This window comes from Haemaphysalis longicornis, unplaced genomic scaffold (genome assembly GCF_048455015.1).
Source record: "Haemaphysalis longicornis isolate Haplotype H1 unplaced genomic scaffold, Haemaphysalis longicornis Haplotype H1 scaffold_4, whole genome shotgun sequence".
Taxonomy (NCBI): domain Eukaryota; kingdom Metazoa; phylum Arthropoda; class Arachnida; order Ixodida; family Ixodidae; genus Haemaphysalis; species Haemaphysalis longicornis.
In genome coordinates, this window is record NW_027526361.1 from 165,104,545 (window position 1) to 165,130,222 (window position 25,678).

General features: G+C 47.4%; 1 protein-coding gene across 1 annotated transcript in view; it reads left to right on the forward strand.

Annotated features, from left to right (window-relative positions):
• Positions 1-372: 372 nt before the first annotated feature.
• Positions 373-25,678, forward strand: part of LOC144180658 (acid-sensing ion channel 4-B-like) — a 93,492-nt gene continuing 68,186 nt past the window's right edge. The window contains exons 1-2 of the mRNA XM_077708964.1: positions 373-587; positions 16,670-16,816. Of these exons, the coding sequence (XP_077565090.1) occupies positions 516-587; positions 16,670-16,816 (219 nt within the window). The 5' untranslated portion in view covers positions 373-515. The remainder of the gene's footprint in view (positions 588-16,669; positions 16,817-25,678) is intronic.

The window sequence follows — 25,678 nt, forward strand, 5'->3', positions numbered from 1 at the left end:
TCAACCAAAAGGTCCTCATAAGATCTCTGGACGCACTGCGCGTGCACGACAGGACCAAACACAGACGCTATTGTGCCCAGTGCTGCGGTACGTACGAACCCTTCGTGCCGGACCGTACGTGCAGTGGAACTTTGGTTTAGCCAGCGTGGTCTTGTTGGGGCGTGCCATGTCTTTATCGTCTGGTGTTTTTCTTTTTGTGTGATCCGTCCTATAGCGCTAGTATAATGCACTGAGCACCCCTTAACCAAGCGAGCCAACTTTTCGTCCTGACCCTGTCATTACTTTTCTGCCAACAACACCCCGGCGCAGCTTGGCGGAGCCCTGTGGCCCGGAGGGACGCTGCCGCGGGGGGGCGCCTGTCCGGCTGGTGGGCGCAGCTGCAGGACGCAGTGACCACGTACCGGCTGCTGTTCGATGAGTCCGGCCTGCCGGGCCTGCGCTTCGTTCTGGGCTTCCACGCGGCCGTGCGCAGGCTCGCCTGGCTCGCCGTATACGCCGTACTCTTCGTGCTCACCATGCGGGACACTCACAAGCTGCTCACCGAGTACTACGCCTACGACGACCGCGTCAACCAGGAGATACTCGAGGCAGGTTCTTCGCCCACGCCCCACTCTGTGTTGACCCTTCTTAACTATATGCCGCTCAACTAGCACGCCAACTTTCGAACGTCTGGGTTTTAGCTCTACTTTTAGATGCGAACCATCTCTTGTTCTCGGCTCCGTCGTCCGTCATCCGTCGTCCGTCCGTCCGCACCTCTCCCCCTACACTATAAAAAAATATTTAGCGGCACTCGGTTTCGACCCCACGACTCTCTGAGGTACGTGGCGCTCTTCCCACTGCGCTACAAAACAGAGACAGGAGCAAGTGCTACGAACGCACCTTATGTCCTTGACTCAATCAAACTACGCCGAGAAGCTACTGATACAACGAAGGCATGCGAAACTGAACGTCGACGGAAACGACGAGCTGAAAACTTCAGAGGAGGATGTTGAATTTCCCGTGGGAAAGCTGTGGTGGGAAGCGCCACGCGCCTTGCAGCTCAACCAGAGAAGAGGACGAAGAGGGCGGGCAGCGGGGTAGGAGCGTGAGCATGCAATAAAAAAGGCGAGAACCAGGAGGTGGTCGACCAGGTAACGCCAGTGTCGGTCTCTTCGCTGTCTCTACATTTCTCTACATTTATCTGTCTTTACATGGAGGTTCACACTACGTTCCCATTCGTGCTCCAATAAATGAAACAACATAACGGCAACACAATGAAACCAACACGGAACCCGTATGATGCTTCGCATCCTCCTCATGGTTTCGCACGGGAAAATGATGTGATTTTTTTTTATTCCGCCGGTAGGAATCCTTTGTCACAATATTTTAGGAGAGCATGTTAAGAACCCTCTTCCTAGTTTCTATTTCAAGTTATTTGCGAATGAGTCAGAAAATAGCTTGAAACAAATGAGCTTGGTTATTTGCCTGCTAGAACGCATACACACCTGTAGAAATGTATATGCACTTGCTAGAACGTACACCTGCAAAAATATAAAAATATAACTTCAAGGTCGCGATGCAGAGAATCATGATTCATGACGTGGTACGCCCAAGGAATGACATGGAAACGCGGTTAGATGCAAGAAGCTTCGTTATGTTTAGGCGCCGTATTACGACCACTTAAATGAGCCGCGGCCGTAACAGTAGGCTACACTCTAAGCTGGGTAACCGTTAATAGAGGCGCACATTTTCGAATTTTTGTAACCTATAATTTATAAGGTACAAAAGTAACATATATCTTAGTAACCTTTATATACGTATACACCTAAGGGTTAGTTAGTTGTAGGTAACTGTGCAGCGTTCAGCATGTGTACCTTTATATAAGTGACATCTACCGTTGTCCAAGGCCGCACACCTGGAAGGTGTCATGTTGCATGCCACGCGCGCTTTCGCCGGCGCCGCTGTGGCGCGGCCCCGAAGGCGCCTTTCCTGCGTGGAAAATAAACATTGCGTTAGTAGAAGACGATATGTGCGACCATCCTCTCCATTGCGCCGCCTAAACTCGGAAAGCCTCGGGTGTCTTTTGTTCGTCCCTTGAATAAACTGCTGTGACTAAATAGGTTACATTTATAATTCGTAAAATTGCGGTGGAAGAAAGCTTGAAAATGTTCTCTTAATATACATGCATTGCATTACCTGTTTGCTAATCGTTACCCAGGTTGTCACTCAAAAATCTTCGCGAGTATTGGCAACGCTTAAGTCTTATGAACAGGCATAACTAAATTTGGTGTTTGCATCAGCTTTGTGCCGTTGAAGAAACGAGCATAAAAAATGCATGATAGTTCTTTTAGTAAATTGTGGGCATAAATTTGAGCTTTACTTAAATAACGTTAAGCTTTAGTGAAACCAAGCTTTAGTGGACACATGCACTTGATAGCATACTTCAAAAAGACGCGAAAGTTGTGATAACATAGCCTTAAGCCAAAACTTCTTGTGTGACAACTTAGGTCATGATTACCAAAAAGAATTGCAGTACATGCACACATGTTAGCACATTAAACAGGAACACATTTCCAGAAGTTTGGCATTAGTAGTTTTGAACATTCACATTTATATTATGAAACACCTGTGGTTTATTTATTAAAAAGCAAAGCTGCGAACCACCCCAATGATATTATCGTCCCTTAAGGAGTAGTAGACGTTTCTATATTGCTTTAGATTCCCAGGTAAACTTCGGTTTATTCATATATCCTTATTAAACCTTTTTAATAAATATTGCATGAAGCGCTTCCAAAACAGGACAAATATACAGATTCTTTACCCCATTATTTACACGGATGTATGCAAAGAATTCCGAATTGTTTGGATACTGCCATTGAACAATTTTAGACGAATTCGAATTTGAGCTAAATTTATGACATGGTTCTCGGATGTGCACTTTCCCAGAACAGCATTATTGGCATGGTTCCGCACAGAAAAAACGCAGAATGTGGGAAGGAAAAAACATTTATTACAAAATTACTGTTTCATACAAAGCAGTGTTTATGGCTATATTCGTCACATTCTCCGTGTCACTCAGAGTCTGCAATAATACACTGGGAATTCATTCGTCTTTACGAATACATCTTTACATTTCCCCCTTAGGATCCTCTTTGCAATTCCACCTGAGTTGTGATTCCACCTCCAAGTTATCATTTTTATGCATCACCAACAAGCTTTTAGGCCGATTGCAAGTTGTCTTTTCGACAAACGTTCAGTGGGATCTAAAATTTCCTGCACTAAAAAAGGTACTTGAAAAAATTCAAAGAGATCAGCTTCGCAATTTACGTAGTACACAAGCAGGCACAAAACCAGGCCACGCTGAAGATTTACCGAGGTCATCTGAATAACTTGTTCCCTGCTGCCGTAGATGGAGGTGTATAAGTGAGGAGCTGTCACTTGGATTTCCCCACCTTGAAGAGCCATCTCCAGAAAATTTCCAAAAAAGAACAAACTCCAGTGCAACCGTAAGCCCCTCGCACGAAACCAACAAAGCACACGCATGTGAAGTACAAAAAATATATTGCGCAGAAATGGAGACGCAGACTAGAGAATGAAAGGAAAGGCCACACCAGAGATAGAGCAGTTTATGGCCTTTTAGATAATTTCACATCACTTCAGTAATCGTTACACAGAATATAAGTGTTTAATGGGGAAAAAATTACACCATCTTCCCGTGGGGAGCCATGAAAAGAATGCGAAGCCTCATAGGGCTTCCGTGTAGGTTCCATTGTGTTGCCGTTATGATGCTTCATTTATCGGAGCACGAATGGGAACGTAGTGTGAACCCCCATGTAGAGACAGAGAAATGTAGAGAAATAGAGAAATGTAGAGACAGCGAAGAGACCGACACCGGCGTTACCTATTCGAACACCTCCTGGTTCCCGCCTTTCTTTATTGCGTGCTCATGCTCCTACCCTGCTGCCCGCCCTCTTCGTCCTCTTCTCTGATTGAGCTGCAAGGCGCGTGGCTCTTACCGCCACAGCTTTCCCACGGGAAATGCAACATCCTCCTCTAAAGTTTTCAGTCCGTCGTTTCCGTTGACGTTCAGTTTCGCGTGCCTTCGTTGTATCAGTAGCTTCTTGACGTAGTTTGAATGAGTCAAGGACATAAGGCGCGTTCGTAGCACTTGGTCGTGTCTCGGTTTTGTAGCGCAGTGGGAAGAGCGCCATGTACCTCCCGTTTCGGCCAGACAATCGTGGGATCGAAACCGGGCGCAGCTCACTATTCCTTTTTTTATAGTGTAGGGGGAGAGGTGCGGACGGACGGACGATGGACGACGGAACCGAGAGCAAGAGATGCTTCGCATCTAAAATTCAATTATTGAAGCGCAGCTACCTGACAATTACTCGGGCCAAGAACTCGTAAAGTGCGCTCGATGCAGCCAGCGTAAACAAAACGCCCAACACATGAAGAAAGCGCGCAAACATCGCAGAAGACAGGTCATAAGCGCCGTTATCTGTTTAATGTGCGGGATTGCCCGATCGCCTGCTCTAATCCGACGCAACGAACGCAAGCCCGTGATTTCATTCAATTGTCGTCGCGGACAATAGAAAACACCCAGCTAACCAACCAGTGAGGTAACAAAAATCCCTTTCGAATGCAGCAATTTCAAATTGAAAAGATGGCGGCGAAAAGATGCATCCACTGCACACACGGAAACCGTTAAGGGAATATACTCACCGAGTTCGCTTTCACTGGCGCCGGGTCATTGGTCCAACATGCGAACTTAATGCTGGTCGTAGAAAAACGGGCGTGTCACTGCCAATTACAAGCGGGCTCGCCGCAGCCTCCGCGACTCACGCCGAAAAACAAGTCGTGTAACAGCAATCCTCGCTTCATGGTAGCGGTATCCCATTGGTAAAAAGGCTCGACTGGCGCGAAAACGCGGCCACCGGGCCTGCGGGCGCCGCCATTTCTTCATATCCAGTCATGCAACAGAGAAATCACAGGTCGCCTGGCGAGATGGCGCGACAAGCATCTCTTATAGGTTACAGGGCGTTTTATAGGTTACAAGGTAAAGGTTAGATGTCAGGTTTTGTTGAAGTAACTTATAAATCGGGGACGTAAGCCTTATACCGCTTTTAACTTCACGCCTATAACCCTTGAAATGGATTTGAATAAAGAAAATATGAAATTCTCCATTGTAACCTTTATGCTATACGTTACTTCCGTTTAGAAGTTACATTTTGGGTTACCAGGATTAGAGTGTAAATTGTTTGATGGCGAACACCCTAACCCTATCAGCCGTATGAGTACGATTAGGCTAATCATCAATCAGCTTTTACACCGAAGCTGTCCATGGCTAGGATCCAGCAGATAGTCTCAAGTAACAGAGCGATGTAGACAAGAATCGCCAGCGAGCGTAGCGTCATGTTGCGGAGCACACTCACATCCCCGGGATCGTCAAACTGCGCGCCACAACCCCGGCGCATGGAAAAAATCATACAAAATTAGAAAAATGTAGTGTAATTACAATTATACCGAAACAAAAATATGACAATTAGCCGCTAAAATGACTCTAACAGTACGCTGGGCTTTATAAAGTTTTCATAATACATGGTTCACAGCGAAGTTGTAAATATTGTGGAATTCTCGTCCGCTGTCAATACATACGGGATTCTACGGGAGGGCAACCGACAGCCCCATGTTTGTCCACTGGAACAAAGCTCATTCGCCATAGGCTCATTCAATTATTTAACCAGAAACTATGCTCAATCGCACAGTACAAACAAACGTGTTTTGCTTCGTCCACCCCTTGGACACAGTCAAAGCTCACGTTGAGGATCGGCACCGCCGCTTTGCTGGTCATCCTTCTTCACATAGTGGAAGGGCAATACATTTTTGGGGAACTGGTCCCCCAGGCGGTAATATTACTCACAATGTTTTCCTGAATACAGATAACTTTTCTCAAACAGGCCCGATCAGCTGTTGCGGAAGGAAGGTTTTTATGTTCGGATCACTGCCACAGTACTTAGATCGCTGCGAAAGGCGCTATTAGGTTTAGTGTCACCACCTTTGAGAGGAACTGGGTCAATGATATATATATATATATATATATATATATATAACTTTATTTGTCATCTTTGCTTAGCGTAACCACCCGAGAGGGAGGTTCCAGGTGTACGCTTCGTCAGACGGCGGCCAGGAGTCCATGTCCCCTGGCGGCGCCTTCTGCCAGCTAGATGACCGCAGCTTGTACTTCGGGAATTCAGCTGAGCAGTGCGGATTCCCACTGCTCGGAATTACTGATGCGGAATTCGGGGTTGGCGGACTGGGGTTTGAGATCGCAGGCCCAAACCATGTGGGGAAGTGAAGCAGCTGATAGTCCACACCATTTCCATGCGTCCTGGTGCCTTTCTGGGTACTATCGATGACATAGGGCGGGGTGGGGAAAAGTGAATGTCTGCAGCCTACGCCACCCTACTGATAGTCCTCTTGTGAGGGATCTGTGAGCTGCCGGAAGACTACTCAGCCTGTAGTGATGTGTCATTTCCTGATATGTCCAGAGCCTATCCCTTCCCCCCGTGTCAGACGGCACCTCTTCGGCCTCGGGGTCAACCTGGTGGCAGAATCCTCGGGCTGCACCGTGTGCCATCTCGTCCCCCTGAAGGGACAAGTGCGCTGGTGTCTCAACCAGACAGACTTGCCTTGCTGTTGTCTCAGAGCGGGTCCGTAGTATATGCGCCGCTTCCGTCGAAACCCTCTCGCTTACGTAACTGCGCACGGCGGTTTTAGAATGCGATATCATTATGCTGAACCGTTACCGTGATGGCGACTGCGATGGACACTTCTCCCGTATCTGGGCGGGACGTGTTGACTGAGCACGAGGATACCGCATTACCCTGGTGGTCAACCACCACTGCCGTTACCACGCTCCGGCCAGGGTAGCTCGCCGTGTCTACGTAGCAGACCTCGGGGTTACAGTGGTACTGCTGGTGTAGTGCCATCGCCCTTGCTTGTCTGCGCTCCTGGTGGTGTGATGGATGCATGTTGCGGGGGATTGGTGCCACACTGATGTGCTCCCGGATTTCCCGATGTAAGGTGGTCTTGTGTCCGTGTTGATGGGCGTAAGGAATGCGCAGGGATTCTAGGATGGTTCTGTCGGTGATGGTACCTGCTAAGCGATTATATTGGGCCGTACGTTGGGCTTCAACGAGCTCGTCTAAGGTGTTATGAATGCCCATTTCTAGCAACCGGTCTGTGGCGGCGCTGATGGGGACACCGACTGCTGCCTTGCTGGCTTTTCGAATAATTCGATTAATTTGTTTTCTATTTCTGCTCACCTGAGCTTGAGATATGGGGCTACGTACGTAATTTTATTGGTGTTAAAGTCTGCACAAGGCGGAGGAGGTCGGGCTCCTTGAGTCCATGCTGTTTGTATGCGATCCTTGTTATTAATCTACTAATATAAGAAGCTGTATTGTACAATGCTTGAATGGTTGGTGTGTTGGTGCCTTTCTCGTGGATCCGCAGACCCAGAGTGCGAATGCAGTCAGTTTTGGGGATGGCGTTTCCTTAAAGTAATACTTTAATGTCTGGAGCAGATGATGGTCGTCTGCCTGGCCTTGTGGGGTTGTACAGAAGGATCTGTGACTTCTGCGGGGAACAGGCCAAACCTCTATCATGTACGTATGTATGTACAACATCGGCGGCTGCTTGCAGACGTTCCTGTATCTCCGCATCACTACCACCTACTGTCCACACCGTAAGGTCATCGGCGTACAAGCTATGGCGAATGTTGGGGATCTGCGCGAGCAAAAGAGGCAGCCCAAGCATGGCCACATTGAAAAGTAAGGGGGAGAGCACGGAGCTTTGTGGTGTCCCCCTGCTGCCCAGGCTTATGGAGTCCGATTTGAGACCAGGGGTGTTGAGTTGAATGGTACGTTGCGAAAGGAAGTCCTCAATGTAGGTATACGTCTTGGCCTCAACGTTGAGGTCGTAGAGATTACAAAGTATGGCCGCATGGCTCACGCAATCAAAAGCCTTCGTAAGATCCAACCCCATGATGACCCGCGCGTCGCGGGGAGATGCCTCAGGGTTGTCAATTATCTCATGTTGCAGCTGAAGCATCACATCCTGAGTAGATAAGGCAGGCCTAAATCCTACCATGGTGTGAGGAAAGAACTGTTGTTCTTCCATGTGCTTGTGCAGTCGACTGAGAACTACATGCTCAAGTAGATTACCAAGGCGTGATGTTAGTAAGACGGGCCTGAGATTTTCCATTTTCAGCCCCTTCCCATCTGCGGGATGAAGGTGACCAAGGCATGTTTCCATGCAGAAGGGAGCTTACCTCTATCCCACACCCTGTTCATGTAGTCGGTCAGAGCGGCTATGGATGAGTCGTCGAGGTTTGCGGTGACCTTATTAGTGAAGCCATCGGACCAGGGTGCGTATCGTGTGTCTAGTTTAGTGATGGCCGCACACACCTCAGCTCTACAGTTTGGTTCCCAGAGTCGTGGAGGTTCTTCGGAACTTTAGGGCATGTACAGATGCTGTAGTTTTTCTAGCAGTGTTTGCGAATCAGCTTTTTGGGAATGCAGCAAGGTTAACATATTGTTGCCTTGAACGATGCGCTTTCCTTCGAGATTTAGCAGGCTGCGGATCGTGTGCCACGTGCGTCGTGTGCTCATTTGTCTCTCCATGAGGTCCCACATGGCATTCCAGTGCTGATTGCTTAAATAGGCGGCATGCTTTTCTGTATCCTTGTTTAGTCGAGCCAGCCTTCACCGCAGGGGGCGGTTGTGTCTGTTTCTGTGAAGGCAGTTCTGTATGCTTTCCTTCGCCTCCCACATATGAACCAGGCGCGAGTCTACTTGCTCGCGATTTGCTCCTCCAGAAACGGTTTTAGTGGCCATGTCGATGTGCTCATGTACGATTTTCACCCACTCCTCGACATCTTCGATATTAGGGCAGTCTTGCGTTTGTCGGATTTTCCGGAAGAGGTGCCAGTCAATTACTGTGTGCTTTCACCCCACTGATTTGGTCGGTCCGGCTACGAGGAGTGTTTCCACGATGGCTAGGTCGATAAGCGTGTTTTTCTATTGTGCTCTGTTCACGTTCTTTACTATACTCAGATCCGGTGTGGTATTGCGCTGGACGCGGTTGCCCTGTCTGGTTGGGTGCGCCGGATCCGTTAAGATGCTCAAATTCAGCTGTTGCAGGGTATCAAAGACCTGCTGACTCTTTCTTGTGGGTTGGGGGTATCTCCAAGCTGGGTGGGGCGCACCAAAGTCCCCAACGATAACCAAAGAATGGCCATGAGACACCTGGTGAGCCATCTGGAGCCAGAACCCGACATTACGGTATAGTCTTGGTGCGCTGTATACATTGAGGACATACAACTTTTGCTTCTTGGCGGTAGCGGGCAGGATTTCAACAAAAAAACATATTCCGGCCCCTGGCATTCAAGCTATATTTGCTTTTCTGGAATATTTCAATGCACGAGGCTAGTGACCCCTCTTGGCGAGGGTCCACCGGAATCTTTCGCAACGTAGTGGTCACCCGTGTATCCCGAGAGTTTGGCTGGGATCTCTGTCTCTTGTAACGCTGTGATAGCTGGTGTAGTCTGGTGGTTTTGCTGTATGTGGTTGATATGCTGTTGTAGGAGCCCTCGTTTGGACATGTATCCTCTATAGTTCCACTGCCAGGTGCAGTAAGAGCGGCTATCCTTGTGGTTGCCCGGTTCTTGAGCCATGGTGATCAGAGGCTGCTTGAACGGCCGTCAGAGACAGCGGAGATAGCACATTCAAGGAAGTTCACGGCAGAGGGCAGCTTGAGTCCGCTGAAACAATAATTGTTTCTTCGGGTACAAGTTCATACTCGAGCGACGTTGTGGCAGTCGAGAACCCAAACGGTTTTTACGGTGCAGCTGGGAGTAACGAAGAAGTTGCAACTGAGCGAGTCGATTGCGTCCTACCACCAGCCCAGGTACTCGATGTCGAGCAACGGCAAGCGAAGCTCGTAGAATTTCCGGTGTCGCGTGAGGCTGAGCCGTCATTTGAAACCGTAGAGCATGGATCTAATGTATCCTTGATAGGCGGAAAAGAGAACGAGAATACATTTCGGTGTTTGCTAACTGAGGGTTTTATTGAAAAGTCGAGGGATGGTGAGAGAGGAAAAACTTTTGGGCGTACTTGCGGCTCGTGTTTCAGAGCAGGTACGCGAAGGGGTAAAGTCTTAAGCTCGCACCGCGCCAAGGGAACGCCGCTTCCAAGAAGGGGTGCGCACCTCTCGTCTAAGCGCTAGAAAATCTCACTCGTTTCTTCGTGCGTTCCAGCTTTGTCGTAAGGAATGGCCGGTGTCCTTTCACGCGGTCGCAGCATCCTTAAGAGAACGGGTGCACCTAAGGGGAGATTCAAAAAGGGGATAGCTCAGGGCACGGAGAAAAAAGTATTTGAGGAGGGGAATCCACTGGGCTGGGACAGCGGGCGGTGCATTAAAGGGGTCCAGAAATGCATTCAGCCGATGCATGGATGTACATGTAACCAAATAAAGCAATTTATTAGCAATCTCCTCCTGCAAGAATTTTGTTAAAGCGATGAGTATTAGCTGAGAAATCGTAAATAAAAACCACAATTTATCGTCTCGCCGCATTTCCTCCTGCTTTCGACTTTATCTTCGCTGTTGACCGCACGTGAGCCTTCCCTCCCATGATGCCGCGCTCCTCAGCGGTGACGTACTTCCGCTATTGCGCTTCTAAGACTGCCGTCTGCTACGGCCAAGCTCGTTTGGCTTTTTCATCTTTGTTGACACAATGGATCCCGCACACCGCTCAAAGCTGGAAAAGCGAACGAAAGACCTGGCCGCATGTGTACGGCCTGGCTTTGCCCTTTCGCGCTGTATACATTGCTGCAGTTGCTATTGGCGGCACATGACTGTTTATCGGCGGCGAACTCGCTGCCGCACGGGGAGCATCGTGCGCTCGTTCCCTTTGATGCAATGCGCACTGTTTATCCAAAAACCGCCCTCTCAGATGTGGGGCCGGGTCTTATTTTGCGGCAGTGGTAATTCCTACCGGCGGCATGTGAAAAAGACATTTTAAACCGATACAGAACCCGTGCACAAAACGCGCCGAATCGGGTCGCTTTATCAGTGGAGATGAACGGGAGGGCGCAGAGCAAACCAGCTCCGCACTCCAGCAGCGTGCACCCGTGTTCTGACAAGCTGCACCCATATATCCCATATCTTGTAAACGGTTTTAGAGAGTTTTCGAATAACGTACGCAGCCGTACGCAAGCAGTTAGCGAGCACAATTTTTTGCATCGTTCTCATTGCACGTGCGCCGTACGTTAAGACGCTTCTGCGTTTAGTGGACGGAAGAATAGCGGACGCTATTTCAGCTAAATAGCGTGCGTCCGTGAGGCCGCTTGCGTTTCCAACATGGCGGCAAGTAGCGCGACAACCACCCACGGTTTCGCTCTTCTGTGGACAGTAATTTGCTTCCGATGAACCAAGTTCTTTGTCCTTGTGTTTTTAAATACATCGAGTGCTTACTACGTTGCCATCATGCAGCTCTGTACTGTAGTAATATCGCTGACTGTCCGAACGAAGCTTGCAGCTAAGCAAAGCCAGCGACCGAAGCTGTGTGTGTGTGTTGTGGACACATTCCTTTCGCGATGAAATGCGATGTTGTGCTTCTGCGGGTGGATAGTGCTTCCCATGGTCTGGATTATCTTTTTCGAGTGACGTACGACTGAACCTCGCATGGGGTATTTGCAGTGTGCGTGGCTAAAAGCTTTCTCGGCTTGCACGCCAGAGTTAAGCGACTTGCTGTTCATCCCCGCAAACCGCGCGTGAGGTGAGTGCCGAATATACGACGGGCAGGAGGACGCAACCGATCGTCAATCGCGGTTCAGACTTGCAACGCATGTTGTGCCGTTATGTTGGTTCGAAATGCATCTCTGGGTTTTGAAGTTGAATAAAAGGTATTCGTCAAACCAGGCCATTCGGCTCAGGGCGTTCTCTGCGATGGCACGAAAGAAGTGCCACTGAGCTTCAACGCTTCCTTTATGGAACGTACTCAGGTAACAGAATATCCATGTCGTGTTATGGCCATGTTGCATTCAATACAAACGGTTAAGCATTTGTTTAAACTTGTTTGAATAGTCGTAAAATGTCGAAGAACACCGGCATTCCGCTGGAAGATCAGTCGGCGAGCCGACGCTGAGCAGATGACACATCTCTTTGCCGGAAGTGCGTGAAAAATCCGCCCAATAGCAGGATGTCTATCTCATGACGCACACCTGGCAATCGATGACGTAGACATGTGAAGATGGCGGCGTCCAAAACACGCAGGGAAAGATGCGAAAAGGGCGACAAACTTTGCAACAAAAGTGTGAGCTTTCCGCTGCACGCAAAGAGTAATACTTGGAACAGCTGACGTTGACGACCCAATCAAATGATTGCGCTAGTTCATTTACTGTGCTCAAAATGTCTTTCAGGGCACCTTTAACGTGACTGTCTGACGAGGAAAAATGCAGCTTGCGGAGCAGCACAACACATGGTGCGTCGATCGCGTTGCGATAGTTTACATGTGCTCCTACGGACTCGACGCACAAAATTCGTAATATCATCGAATATATTGTAAAAATTTTCAGATTTTATTCTTTAAAATAAATAAACCAAAGTTCTGGTGATCTTAGCCGCAGTTATTAATAAATACTACCCTAGTTACATGCCGCACCGCGCTTGAAATGAAGTACTAGAAAGAATCCCCGAGCAGATGACACCTGCCGACGCCGCCTTCTCTACAGGACTGGTTCACTCTCCCCGCTCTCGCCTTTCGCAGGCTTCTCAGATTTGCGCGCGCTTTTCGTGTTACCCAAAGGCAAGTGTTTTCCATCCGTGCTTCCTGAGGATGGGGCGGCAATTAGTCGTGCCGAACTGGAACAGTGGCTACGCATCCTGCAAAGAAAAGGTAATTACCTTTAAAGTTCCCAGTGATCCCGTACGGTTGGAAGTGTGGGCTCGTGCTATTCCCACAAAAGATCGGCAGCTCACATCTCGTGGCTATGTTTGCGTAAAGCACTTCTCGAAGAGCGACATAAAGAGGCGGCGGTATTACGGCGAGCTTGGTGGCGAAGTCCTTCTAGACAAACCTAAACGGCCTGTCCGGTTACCAGACGCCGTGCCATGAATATTTCCTAGCTGTGCCAGCTAGGTACTTGTCTTCTGTTCACAAAAAGAGGAAGCCGGCATAACCGGCAGCCGGCTATGCACTGACTCATCTTGAATTGAACCGACGAGCCTTTTCGGAAACCGCGCCACGCGCGTTTTATCTTGGCGCCTCGCGAAAGAGGGCGCCTCGGTGCCATGCCCGGCGCCGTGACTTTATCGAGCTGCCGGAGCAAGCCCTCTTGCTCCTCCTCAATAATTCTTGCTCCGTAGCACGGAGAAAGAATGTGTCGCTCAGGGCAATGCCTGCAGCTCAATTTGCAGCTCTCAGCGCGAGAAGTGGCCTGCAGACGCCAGACATTTGTCGATTGCTTTGTTTCTGAAGCAGGTTCCGCACGTTACGATTACATTTCTTTTTGTGTGGGACATTTTCATTGACGCGAAATGTCAGGATTTCAGATTCGTGTGCTTCGTTACAATACTGTTGGTGTAGTTAGTAACTGGTGAGGTTAATGTATCACGTATTTTGTCGCAACTAAAAACCTGGTGACGCTTCAGTGTGCAATTGTTTTCGCACTTGCGGGCGATGCGTTTGTGTTTTTTTTATGTCGCTTCCTTGACCAAGACTTAGATATTCCTGGGGAACAACTCATCGTCCAGTTGCCGGCCCGGTTAAGCTCCAGCACAGTGTCGTTTGGCCCAAGCCTGGGGTCGAGCGTCTGTCGAGCACATCTTTCCAAGACCATCCCTCGGGACAATGGGGTTGCTGCCCGTTGTCTATCGGGATCACGGACACACCACGGGAGAGCTGTTACGATTCAGCGCGCCGCTACTCTGTTCGCGAGTGCTGCAAGTTTAGTGCAGTGCTATTCTCAAATCCCGCACGACGTAGATCCTAGCAGGCGGACAACGGACTACCCGTGAACAAATGAAAACCGCAGAACTAACTAATCCTCTTAGACACCAGGAAATGCAATATAAAACATAATTAGAATAGTTCATGAAAAGTGTTCACCCGGACTTGGCACAATGGGCGTTTGGTGTTGCGATGCGATTCAGAGCGGTGCGGTACGTGACGGGGCACCGACAGCTGCGTCCCGCGTGCCCGATCGTCGCCGAGGTCAACCCATCGTAGTTCTTGCAGGTACGGTGGTACTGGACACTTGGCCACGACCATGTGCCAAGCGACAGCAGGCGGCAGCAGGCAACTGGCAGCTACCGGTGGACGACGCTCTGCAAACAGCGGGTCGTGCGGGAGCACGGCCGGCCGTAGCTATGCTCGCCCGCCACGAGTTATGATTCTGGAGGACCGGACGTTGGCCGCAGGAAGGCAAGGCGTCAGGTAGACCTCTCCAGAGCTCGGGTACCGGAAACCCGATGAGCTCTCTGCCTCCCGCCTGGACACGGCTCTCCTGGAACATCCCTCTCCAACTCCACCAAACGTTCTCCTCCCTTCCTAGTCTGGCCTCCCCACACTTCACTTGTGTGCACTTCGTGTTGGCCCTCGCAATCCCCTCGTGTCACCGCTGCTTATTCTTTATCGGCAAGGGTGGATTAGGCCCTTCCTGCTTTTGTTCCCGCGCTTGCGTCAGTGTCGTCGCCAAAACGAGCGCGTCACCTCACTGCCGTCGTAGTTCACCTCTTACCACGTCGTAAACAAGTTAAGGTTTGCCTTCGGCTTCCTGTCGCCAACACAAAGGCAGCAACTTTTGCTGGCCGCTCGACCACCACACAAGACGGCCATAAATGTTCGCCCAATAAACGTTTCTTTCTCTCTCTCTCTCTCTCTTCCCGAATGCAACATCATGTACATTTCTGCTTACCATAGCGAATGGGACGCACTGCTTCCATTCGAGGCATTCGCCTACATTTGTTCCAATCACAGTACCAGCGGCTATTTCCCGTTTCATCTCTGTGTCTGGCACCCCACTTTGCCCGTGGTTATTCTTCTGGCTGATACACCTTCCACGCCGAAAGCGTACGCTCATACCGCCATCACGTGGGCTGCGCCAGCCCGCCTTGTTGCGCACGCGCGTGTGTGCAATTTTCACACTACCCAAGCAGCGCGTCACGATGATAAGCACCGCACGATGTCTTTTCCGCCAGGCTCTCTTTTACTCCCGTGAAGGCCTGTTTTCCGTGTCACCTTTTCCACAAAGTAATGCCCGGTTGCACCGGCGCTCACCAGCTGGTTCGCCCAGTGACGGATGTCACATACGAAGTTTCTTCTCGTCGGCAGCTCTCCCCGTCCCATATGTCTCCCCCGTCGAATGTGGTCCACGCATTTCATCTCAAGGCCTACCAGACGCCTATCGCTAGCAACCCTGGGCCAGCACCGGGACGGTGCTTTCGCAGCTCGGGATGATGTTATAGGACCCTAGAGTACAGATCGGCAAACGACGGGGAATTTCGTACAATTTTGGGGGCTGATAGATGGTGGGATTGGAGAGAAAAAGAGGGCGCTTTTCGGTCGGCTTGAAGACAGTCTGCTCGCTATCGCTGCGGTGCTCTCTGCGTTGGTTACACCCTGTCAATAGTGTAAATTCGTCCTTTGTTCATCCTGACAATATTTACTAAACGTCCATACCATTAGGAGATACGGAAAAATCTGACGCCGCCAGTTGTTTTATGCGTACTCTGTGGTCGAAAGAGATTTATGAGTAAAAATTTATTTTTGGTGTTTACCGGTTGGTGCACGAAAGATTCATGCTCCAGGTCCACTGTTTCTATCGACGTTACATCAGCCCATATTTTAAAGTAAAGATGATCAGTTCGAACAGATAAAGTGCTGTTGTGGTAATATGTATTTATTAATCCTAATTACACTCCGTGCCTTGACCTTTGCCTTCGCCGGAGGGGGAGATTGGGGAAGGGAGTAGGAGGAAGAGCGTCCCGACTAAACGTGGTCCTGTACGGCGGCTTCTCGGAAATATACGAGGAGAGAGTCGAGGGCCATCTTCCTCTCTTCTGTAGACCCTTCGGGATGGGTCCACTCCAGCAGCGTTTGTGGCCTGACTTGAGGAGGAATGAGCGCATGTGCGCGGTTTCTCTGGCCCTTCAAGGCAGGGCATCTCCATAGAAGATGGTCAAGGTCAGCGACTTGTGGGCTTTCAGGTCATTCGCAGAGTTTGCAGGTAAAAACTGCGCGCCACCTCAAAGGGTTTATCGGCAACGAAGTATTTAACAGGGCGTTGTTTTTAGATCTGGGTACTACCCAATTTTTTCAACTTGCTTTATAACAGGCTGGTATCAAGAGTTGCGTGCTGGGGATATTATTTAACCTTTACTCAGACTTTATAACAATAGTGCCATTTTATGCTATTTTATGTAACTGCAAGCCCATTCTATACATATATCGCAAGAAGCTTTTGTTCTATCTGTGGCTATGGTTGTCGGTTTATGTCGGCAACCTACTGGCTTTTCTTTTTACCTAAACATATTTGTACATTTCAATCCCCCGAAGAGGTGCCACATTTAGTGTGTCCCTTGTGTCGTTTTGGTATTGCAAATTTACCCTGCATTTTTCTCCACGCAGCAAAAGCAAGTGCAGTTTCCAGCCGTCACCGTCTGCAACATGAATCCCTGGAGAAAATCCCAGCTCTGCGCTGAAGACAGCTTTCAAGGAAAACAACAAAAAGCGCTGCTCGCCAAACTCTGCACAATGTCGAACAGGAACGTCACCGTAAGGATAAACGTGTGTACACTTACTTCAGTCACGCTTTCCTAAAAAGTTCGAATGCGAATTGATTGTATACATGCGAATTGATTCTATTCCTCGTTACCGTTTCATGCACCGCGCATACTTCCAAGTGGTCTGTGACTTACGTTCGCAAAGGTGAAATATTGATGCGCGGAAGAAAAATTGGCCGCGTATCTGCAACTTTCTTTTTCAAATGTCGACAAAAGACGATAGTCTATGCCGACATTTGCCGAGTAAATGCCTCCCTTTGCTTTCACGCTCACCTCTCGTGCTGGTCCTCTTCCGTCGCGCTTCTCCCAAGGTAAACACTCTAAAATGTTTGCTCAGAACTATTTAAATTTACCGCGTTCCACTGCTACAGGCCAGATTCCTCGATGCCAGCGCTGCAGTACGGTGAAGACGCGCATGAATCGAAGCGCCCCATTTCAACGTTGATAGAACCGCGTTGCCATAGTACACGTGCGTTCCAAGCAGAACGCAGAACGGGGAGCCTACCTAGTGGACGTTTTCGTAACTGTTGGCGCTTCATTTTTTAAAATGCCACTATAATGTACAGAATTCGTGTTTCTGCAGTGTATGTAGTATCTCTTCACGCGAAAATCAAGCATCTGTGAAGTTTTTTTTTATAAAGGAACACTGTAAATATCCCTTGCGTATTAATTTTTGTCCTTATATTTCGTAGCCTCGTTTTTGTTCAACAATGTTGACAAGTATGTACATACTAACCGGACTTAGACGTTTAGATTTGGCTGTGAGTACATACCACTAATGCGCAGATTCTCTTTCGCTATGGCCGGGTGGCTGAATCGCGTCACAGACAGACAAACAGACATAAAGACAGACCAATATTTCTTCGTTTAGGTAGCCCGGGAAAGACTATCGTATTTAACATATGCAGGCTCAGTGATAGGCTATGGCGTCAGCTTGTGCATGCACGGCAAGCGCCCTCACGCATCGACAATCAACACGCCTGACGAGCCGCACCAGGCTCCCACTCTAAATGGTTGCGCCACACGGAGTCGCCGCGGAGTGCAGTAGGACACCCAGTTGTTCCCTAAAACCGAGAAATAGCGAGGAAGCTATTAAAACACGAGTGTAGCGGACCGGTTCCGATAACATTTGTCATTTTAAAATTGCGGGACCAAGCATAGCTACTAGAATGGGATAACTGCTGTTTTATGCATAAAGGTAGAACTTACCAAAAATATATCATTAGTAGGTAATTCTAAAGGGGTTGAGACACCGCATTTTAACCCTGTAAAAAGCCTGCTGTTGACTTGCAGCGTATGTAAGGGCACTCAACACGAACTGCTGCCAACAAAACACAAATTAGCCTGAATAGGGGTTTTTTTCGCTCAAATACGTATTCCCAACCGCTCATGGTAGACGACTTACTCCCACGTTCGGCAGATGCTGGCGGAAAAAGTACCAGCTTACTCGGGTGGCCAAGAACCGTTGTAAAGGCGCATTTGCCACGATTGTACCTCCCCAAGACGCAGTATCTAGCATTGAATATCACCTTAGGAGCACCGACAAGTGCGCAAGTTGGTATGAAGACATAGTGACTAAAAGCGCACGAAAACGCAGGACAAAGAGAGGAATTACACAGGACGAGCGCTAAATAACCACTGAGTTTATTGAAACAAAAAGAGGAAAATCTCGACACAGCACACGCTTCCGACGTATAGGTAGTAGAGCACGTCGAACAAGGTAGAAGAAACCACGATTGTTGCCAACGTTTCAGCAAAGAGACTTGCCTTTGTCGGGTCAACCCCTCGCCTAGCTGGCACGCTTTATATAGGGGTAGGTCCTCAGGTGAGAGGAGAGAAGGAAGTTGAATTTAAAAATCGGATTCGTTTGGAAGTATGTAGGGGTAAATATTAAGGGGCAAAGAAGGTTGTATAGTTAGTTTCAGCCGCGAAGTCGGTAAGAGGGAAGTAGCTGGGGGTCGATATTCCCTGAAATTCCTGGAGAGAAAGGATGAGAATGTGTTTGTTGCCCCGCCGCATGGCCTACCGAAAGGTTCTCAAAAGCCGGAAGCAGAACAGGCGGTGAGAGGGGTCCTTATCAGAAGCTATCTGCGAGCCCGAGGTCAAAAGAAAAGGTAGAGAAGGGGGAGAATAACCAGGCCCAGGAAAAAAGAAAAAAAAGAGAGAAAGGTAGGAAAACCCAAACACACACACACACACACACACAAAAGAAAAAACAATAACCGCACAACTGAAATGGCACGTGTCGCCAACAGCAACATTCCTGGAACAGGTCTTTCCTGAAACTCAAAAACGAAAAGATAAAGTTAGAGGGAAGTACGCGGCACAGACAAAGAGGAGCAAAAAAGACAGAAAAAAATAAAAATAAAATGGAATTCCAGAGAAAAGGATGGAGGGATGCCGGCGCGTACTAATCTCAAAGCGAAGAAACGAAAACAAACGGAATTCGGTGACCACATAAAGAGCAGAGGGAGGGGTCATATTCTTTGGATAAGGTACTAGCACGACAGTGCCTAATGCTATCTTCCCTGTGAATATTGCAAGGATTTGAAATTGCCCCTAGACGCATTATTTCCAGTAGGTTTCACGGAGTTGAATTTGTGAAATAAATAGGATTCTTGGTATTCTCTGTCCCTAGGAGACTTAAAGTTTGACTGAAGTATATACAACTTATGGTCATCAAAATTGTGGCCTGGTTGGTTGAAATGCCGCGCTGCAGCTATCGAGGATTTGCTAAGAGTATCTGCCCGGTGACCGTTGAGACGTAGGCTCATAGGTTGACTCGTTTCGCCTATATACTGTTTATCGCACATTGAGCGTTCCAACATATACACAATGTCAGATGAAGTGCACGTAAAACTTGAATTAATCTTGTGAACATGATTACCAACAGTGCTTTTTACAATGCAGTATGTCCGCAGGTGCCTGCAAGTCTTGCACCTGGGCGGGAGCAGCTGGCTATGACTGGTTGCTTTGAAGGCCCTGTTTTAGCGTGCACTAAAATATCTTTTAGATTCCTATTTCTCCGGTAGGTAACCCTCGGTGCTCCCGGGAACGTCTTTTTAAGTCGGTCGTTACTGGCTAAAATGGCGTAGTATTTCCGCAGGATAATTATGCGTTCGGGAGGGCGTTTGAAAATTTACTTATTAGGGCCGGTGGCCTGGCGCTTTAGTTTCGTGGCTGTTTGTTGAGCACGTCAGCCTTTTTGAGATTAGATTCCCGTTGGTACGCCTGATCGAGCAAGTTTTGGGGTGGTTACTTTTCATAAGGGTGGACTTCAGTTCGTCTAGATGCTTTACGTAGTCCCTGTCATCACTGCATACTCTTCTAATTCTGGTGGCTTGTCCTACAAAGATCCCTTGTTTCCAGTGCCTTGATTGATGGCTTTTATAATCTAGATACTGCTGCCTGTCTCTTGGTTTTCTAAAAAGCGTGGTTTTAAGTTTACCGTTGTCTAGAATGACTGTAGTATCCAGCAAGTTCACTTGTTTTTCAGAATGCTGGCAGGAGAATTTATTAGTCGGATGCGAAGAATTGAGATGAGATATAAAAGTTTCTAGAGTCGCGCGACCATGTTCCCAAATCATGAAGATGTCGTCTATGTAGCCGAGGTAAACCTGAGGTTTATGCGGAAAAGGTAGAAAAGGGGGAGACTGACTAGGTCCAGGAAAAAAGAAAAAAAAGAAAAAAGGTAGGAAAAACCAAACACACACACACACACACACACACACACACACATAAAAAGAAAAAAACAATAACCGCACAACTGAAATGACACGTGTTGCCAACAGCAACATTCCTGGAACAGGTCTTTCCTGAAACTAAAAAACGAAAAGATAAAGTTAGAGGGAAGTACGGGGCACAAGACAAAGAGGAGCAGAAAAGACAGAAAAAATAAAAATAAAATGGAATTCCAGAGAAAAGGATGGAGGGATGCCGGCGCGTACTTATCTCGAAGCGAAGAAATGAAAACAAACGGAATTCGGTGACCACATAAAGAGCATAAAGGGTGGCTTCAAGTTGCCCCATGGGAAATATTGGCATAGGTCGGCGCGAATGGAGTACCCATGCTGGTTCCAAGAACTTGCAAGAAGTAAGACGAGTCATTAAAAGTAATTGAGAGTTAAAACTAGTTTTAACAAAGTTATGTACACTTCTGGCGCATGCTCGGGCGGGTTCTGGGATAAAGCTTTTGAAATAGCTTCAATTCCTTCGACGAAAGGGATGTTTATATACAATGCGGCAACGTCAAGAGTAACAAGGAGGGTTCCACTGGGTAGGCGCCCACCCTTATTTATCTCTTCTATTATGCGGAGGAAGTGGGGGGTGTCCTGAACGAATGAAGGAAGAAGAGCCGGAATGTCCGATAGGTAATGATACAGAAACAGAGATAATGCTTCGGTGGGGTATTGTTATTCGAAACTATGGGTCTGCAAGGAATGTCGGCAGTAAACAATAATTCTACGGGGACTTTGTGGGCTTTTCGAAGGAGGTAAAAACGTCCTGCCTGTTTATTATTCAGTTTCATGAAGTTTAAGTCAGTGGTCGTTATTAATTCTCCAGATCGCAGATCTTTGAGGCTCTGAAGGATTGTATGGCTGTACTCCTGGCTTGGACAGTTATCTAAGGGCTTGTAGTGGCAAGGGTTATTGAGCTCCCTATAAGCTTCATCTTTGTATTTTCCCATAGGTAAAACAACTGCGCTACCACCTTTGTCGGCTGACTTTATGACTATGTCGGTTCTGGCTGATAGGCTATTCAGGGTAACTTCTTCCGACGGAGTCAAGTTGTTGCGCTTGTTTAAATGCTTAGTTGTTGTCAATATTTCTCTTCATACTGATTTTAAGTACAGATCTAATTCTGGGGATTGTCCTACATCTGCAGTCCGTGTGCTAGGAGGGTGAAGGGTGCACTCGTTAATGTCAGGTTGGTCCTGTTTTTCTAAAAAAACTCGTTCACTCTCACTCTACCAGAAATTTCACTGAGATCTCTTTATAACTCGTATTCATTCACACGGTTATTTTGGGACAGAGAGTTTGACCTTGTTCTAGGATACCTTTTCCGTCGGCCGTTAGTGTTTTGGAAATGTCACTAACGTTGCTGGGGCAGGTACCGGGGGAGCTCGCTTCGTCTATAGAATTATTTGTTGGGGGAGGAGGTTGTACTAATGCAATCTCTGCATCGAGGGGGGACGTTTCATGACCTAATACTCCATAGTCCCGGTTATTGAGAGACTGATGTTCTACAGTGCAAGCTGTTTTTCGCGAGAAAAGCTGGTCACGTGGAAACTTAACCGCTTGCTTATTGCTAAGATCATTATATTGTGATTTATACAAATATTAAGATCTCGTTTCTCCTGCGCAGTCAGCGGGAGAGCTTCAATCTGGTCATTGAAGAGGATTAGTTGGCTGGTACAATGGTCTCTTAAGAATTTCTAGGAGGGAAAGCGGAGCATTATTCAGAATACCTTGAAACCTGCCAGCTAGTTCAGGAGGGAGCACACCAAGTAAACAACTAACTTTTAGGCGGAGGCGTTTGGGGATCTTTTTTCTGTGGAAATACGAGTACGTTTTGAGATGAAATCTGTAGTTGGTTTGTTTGCCGGCTAGTTTTCGAGCTTTACGAAAAGAGCGGGATTTATGGGTTGGAGCATCTGGTCTACTCGGTGGTAGGCAATTGTGTTTGTTTCGAGCCGACCTCCGGGGTGACACTTCTTTGCTTGGAGTCTGTTGTCTAGGAGGGCTGCAAGGGGTGAGATCCACATCGATGCCTGTTTGGGTGCTTGTTTGCATTCTAGTGCGTGTTGGGGTCTGCGTGAACACTTAGCATGATGTCTTTGGCGGGTCTTCTTGTTGTTCGCTTGCGTGCTGTACAGCTGGTGTTGCGGCCACGTCCACGGTTTATGTGCTGGCGCCACATGTGCTACTCTTAAATGGACATGACATTTCGCTACTGTTGGGAATGCTGGGTTGGTTCTGTTGTTCGGTGCTGGCCGCAGACGGGAGGCTGATGCGTGTAGTGGGGGGCGTAACCTTAATTGAGTTCCTCAGCCTGTACTTGATATTTTCGCGAATCAGTCGGACGCCTCGAAAGTTAGGGTGTAAAACGTCCTTGGCCAGGTGTCCTAGTGGGTCGTGGTGAATGTTAGCGCGGTGAATAACGTCAACGTTTTCTTTTTATTGTACAAGGTCCACAAAGAAGTCGTTAAGCTTAGCTGACCTTTGAGAGTGAGCTATAAGTCTGTGCGTCTGGCGCATGTCTGACGTGTGTTTGTTTCGTCTCGTGGATGTATCACGCCCTCTACTAACCCTATATATATGTATATATATATATATATGTATATATATATATATATGTATGTATATATATATATATATATATATATATATATATATATATATATATATATATATATATATATATATATATATATATATATATATATATATATATATATATAGTCCGAATGGCGCTGGCTACCACCCCCAAGCACAGGAAACAAACATACCTAACATAAATACCCCAGAAAGTGAATGGGAAAATCGCCCCGCCGGTAGCGTAGTGGTTATCGCACCAGACCGGTATTCTGGAGGTCGTGGGTTCGGATCCCACCTGGCGGGCATTTTTTCTTCACTTTCTTTCTTTCTTTCCAAATTCTTAATCTGTTTCAATGATCTACCACATCCTCCCCTTTGCTTTCCGAGGTTTTCTCGACTGCCAACCCTTATTTCTGTGTTATTTTCAACGAGCCCCTCATTTCCTATTCGGATTCGCTACATGCATAGCGAGGGCCTCTGTTCTGGCAGTCTTGTTGCCAAAGGGAGCTTAAGAGGGTTCAAAGCTGGTCGACCACTCTGGACATGTCGTAGACACTCGAGTCACGACCCGGGGGTTAAAAAGAAGGTCCCCTTCACCCCGATTAGTCTGAATGGCGCTGGCTACCACCCCCAAGCACAGGAAACAAACATACCTAACATAAATACCCCAGAAAGTGAATGGGAAAATCGCCCCGCCGGTAGCGTAGTGGTTATCGCACCAGACCGGTATTCTGGAGGTCGTGGGTTCGGATCCCACCTGGCGGGCATTTTTTCTTCACTTTCTTTCTTTCTTTCCAAATTCTTAATCTGTTTCAATGATCTACCACATCCTCCCCTTTGCTTTCCGAGGTTTTCTCGACTGCCAACCCTTATTTCTATATATATATATATATATATATATATATATATATATATATATATATATATATATATATATATATATATATATATATATATATATATATATATATATATATATATATATATATATATATATATATATATATATATAAATCTAGAGAAAGATAAAGTCACAAAGCGCGCAGAAATAGTGTAAGTAAAGAGTCGGATACACCGCAAGAACAATAACAATGTTTACTTACGTAGCGGCAACGGGACTTGCCTTCATCAGAGTAAAGTTACATGATTTTGCTGTCGCAAACATTTTGAACACGTTTCTTATATAGGTTTGCATAAAACTGTGAGAAGGAGCGGAAAATGTTTCGGAAATGGAGAGTGTGCATACAGTCAGGCTACGCCTGTGTTACAACATCAACAAACAAACAAACAAACAAAAAAGGGGGGGGGGAGCGAGAGAGAGAAAAAGGGGTCGTGTTAACAATGCAGCGTTCAAGGTTGCACCATGACGGGTCAACGTATGTCGCGCGGGCTGCAAGTTCAGACAATGGGGGAAACTGGACAACCGCGGTTTGAAAAGAAAGGGAAGAGTATACAGTAAGGTATTCAGTGGCTGGGGAGACTGGTTCGGGGGGAAGCGAAGATGGGTGTGCCCCCCGCTGATGAAGAGAATAGATAGGGGGTACAAAAGAGCATTTCACAGAAGCTAGCAATTGAACAGGAAATAGGTAGGGTCACAAAAGGTTAAACATGAATAGATCACAAAGAATTAAACATTCTTAAGTGGTGGTGGGAACGAGGTCTCCTTCCCCAGGACAAATGGCATTGTTGAGCCGCATTAGGCTAATAAAGCTGCTGTATTAGGAGAGTTTCTGCGAATTCTGATGGCAAACTCGAGGGTAGGTATAATGAACATAGTACAAAAATGAACAAAGTTATAACTATGTTCATTATTCCTACCCTCGAGTTTGCCATCAGAATTCGCAGAAACTCTCCTAATACAGCAGCTTTATTAGCCTGATGCGGCTCAACAATGCCATTTGTCCTGGGGAAGGAGACCTCGTTCCCACCACCACTTAAGAATGTTTAATTCTTTGTGATCTATTCATGTTTAACCTTTTGTGACCCTACCTATTTCCTGTTCAATTGCTAGCTTCTGTGAAATGCTCTTTTGTACCCCCTATCTATTCTCTTCATCAGCGGGGGGCACACCCATCTTCGCTTCCCCCCGAACCAGTCTCCCCAGCCACTGAATACCTTACTGTATACTCTACCCTTTCTTTTCAAACCGCGGTTGTCCAGTTTCCCCCATTGTCTGAACTTGCAGCCCGCGCGGCATACGTTGACCCGTCATGGGGCAACCTTGAACGCTGCATTGTTAACACGACCCCTTTTTCTCTCTCTCGCTCCCCCCCCCCCTTTTTTTTTTGTTTGTTGATGTTTTAACACAGGCGTAGCCTGACTGTATGCACACTCTCCATTTCCGAAACATTTTCCGCTCCTTCTCACAGTTTTATGCAAACCTATATAAGAAATGTGTTCGATATGTGTGCGACAGCAAAATCATGTAACTTTACTCTGATGAAGGCAAGTCCCGTTGCCGCTACGTAAGTAAACATTGTTTGTTATTGTTCTTGCTGTGTATCCGACTCTTTACTTATACTATATATATATATATA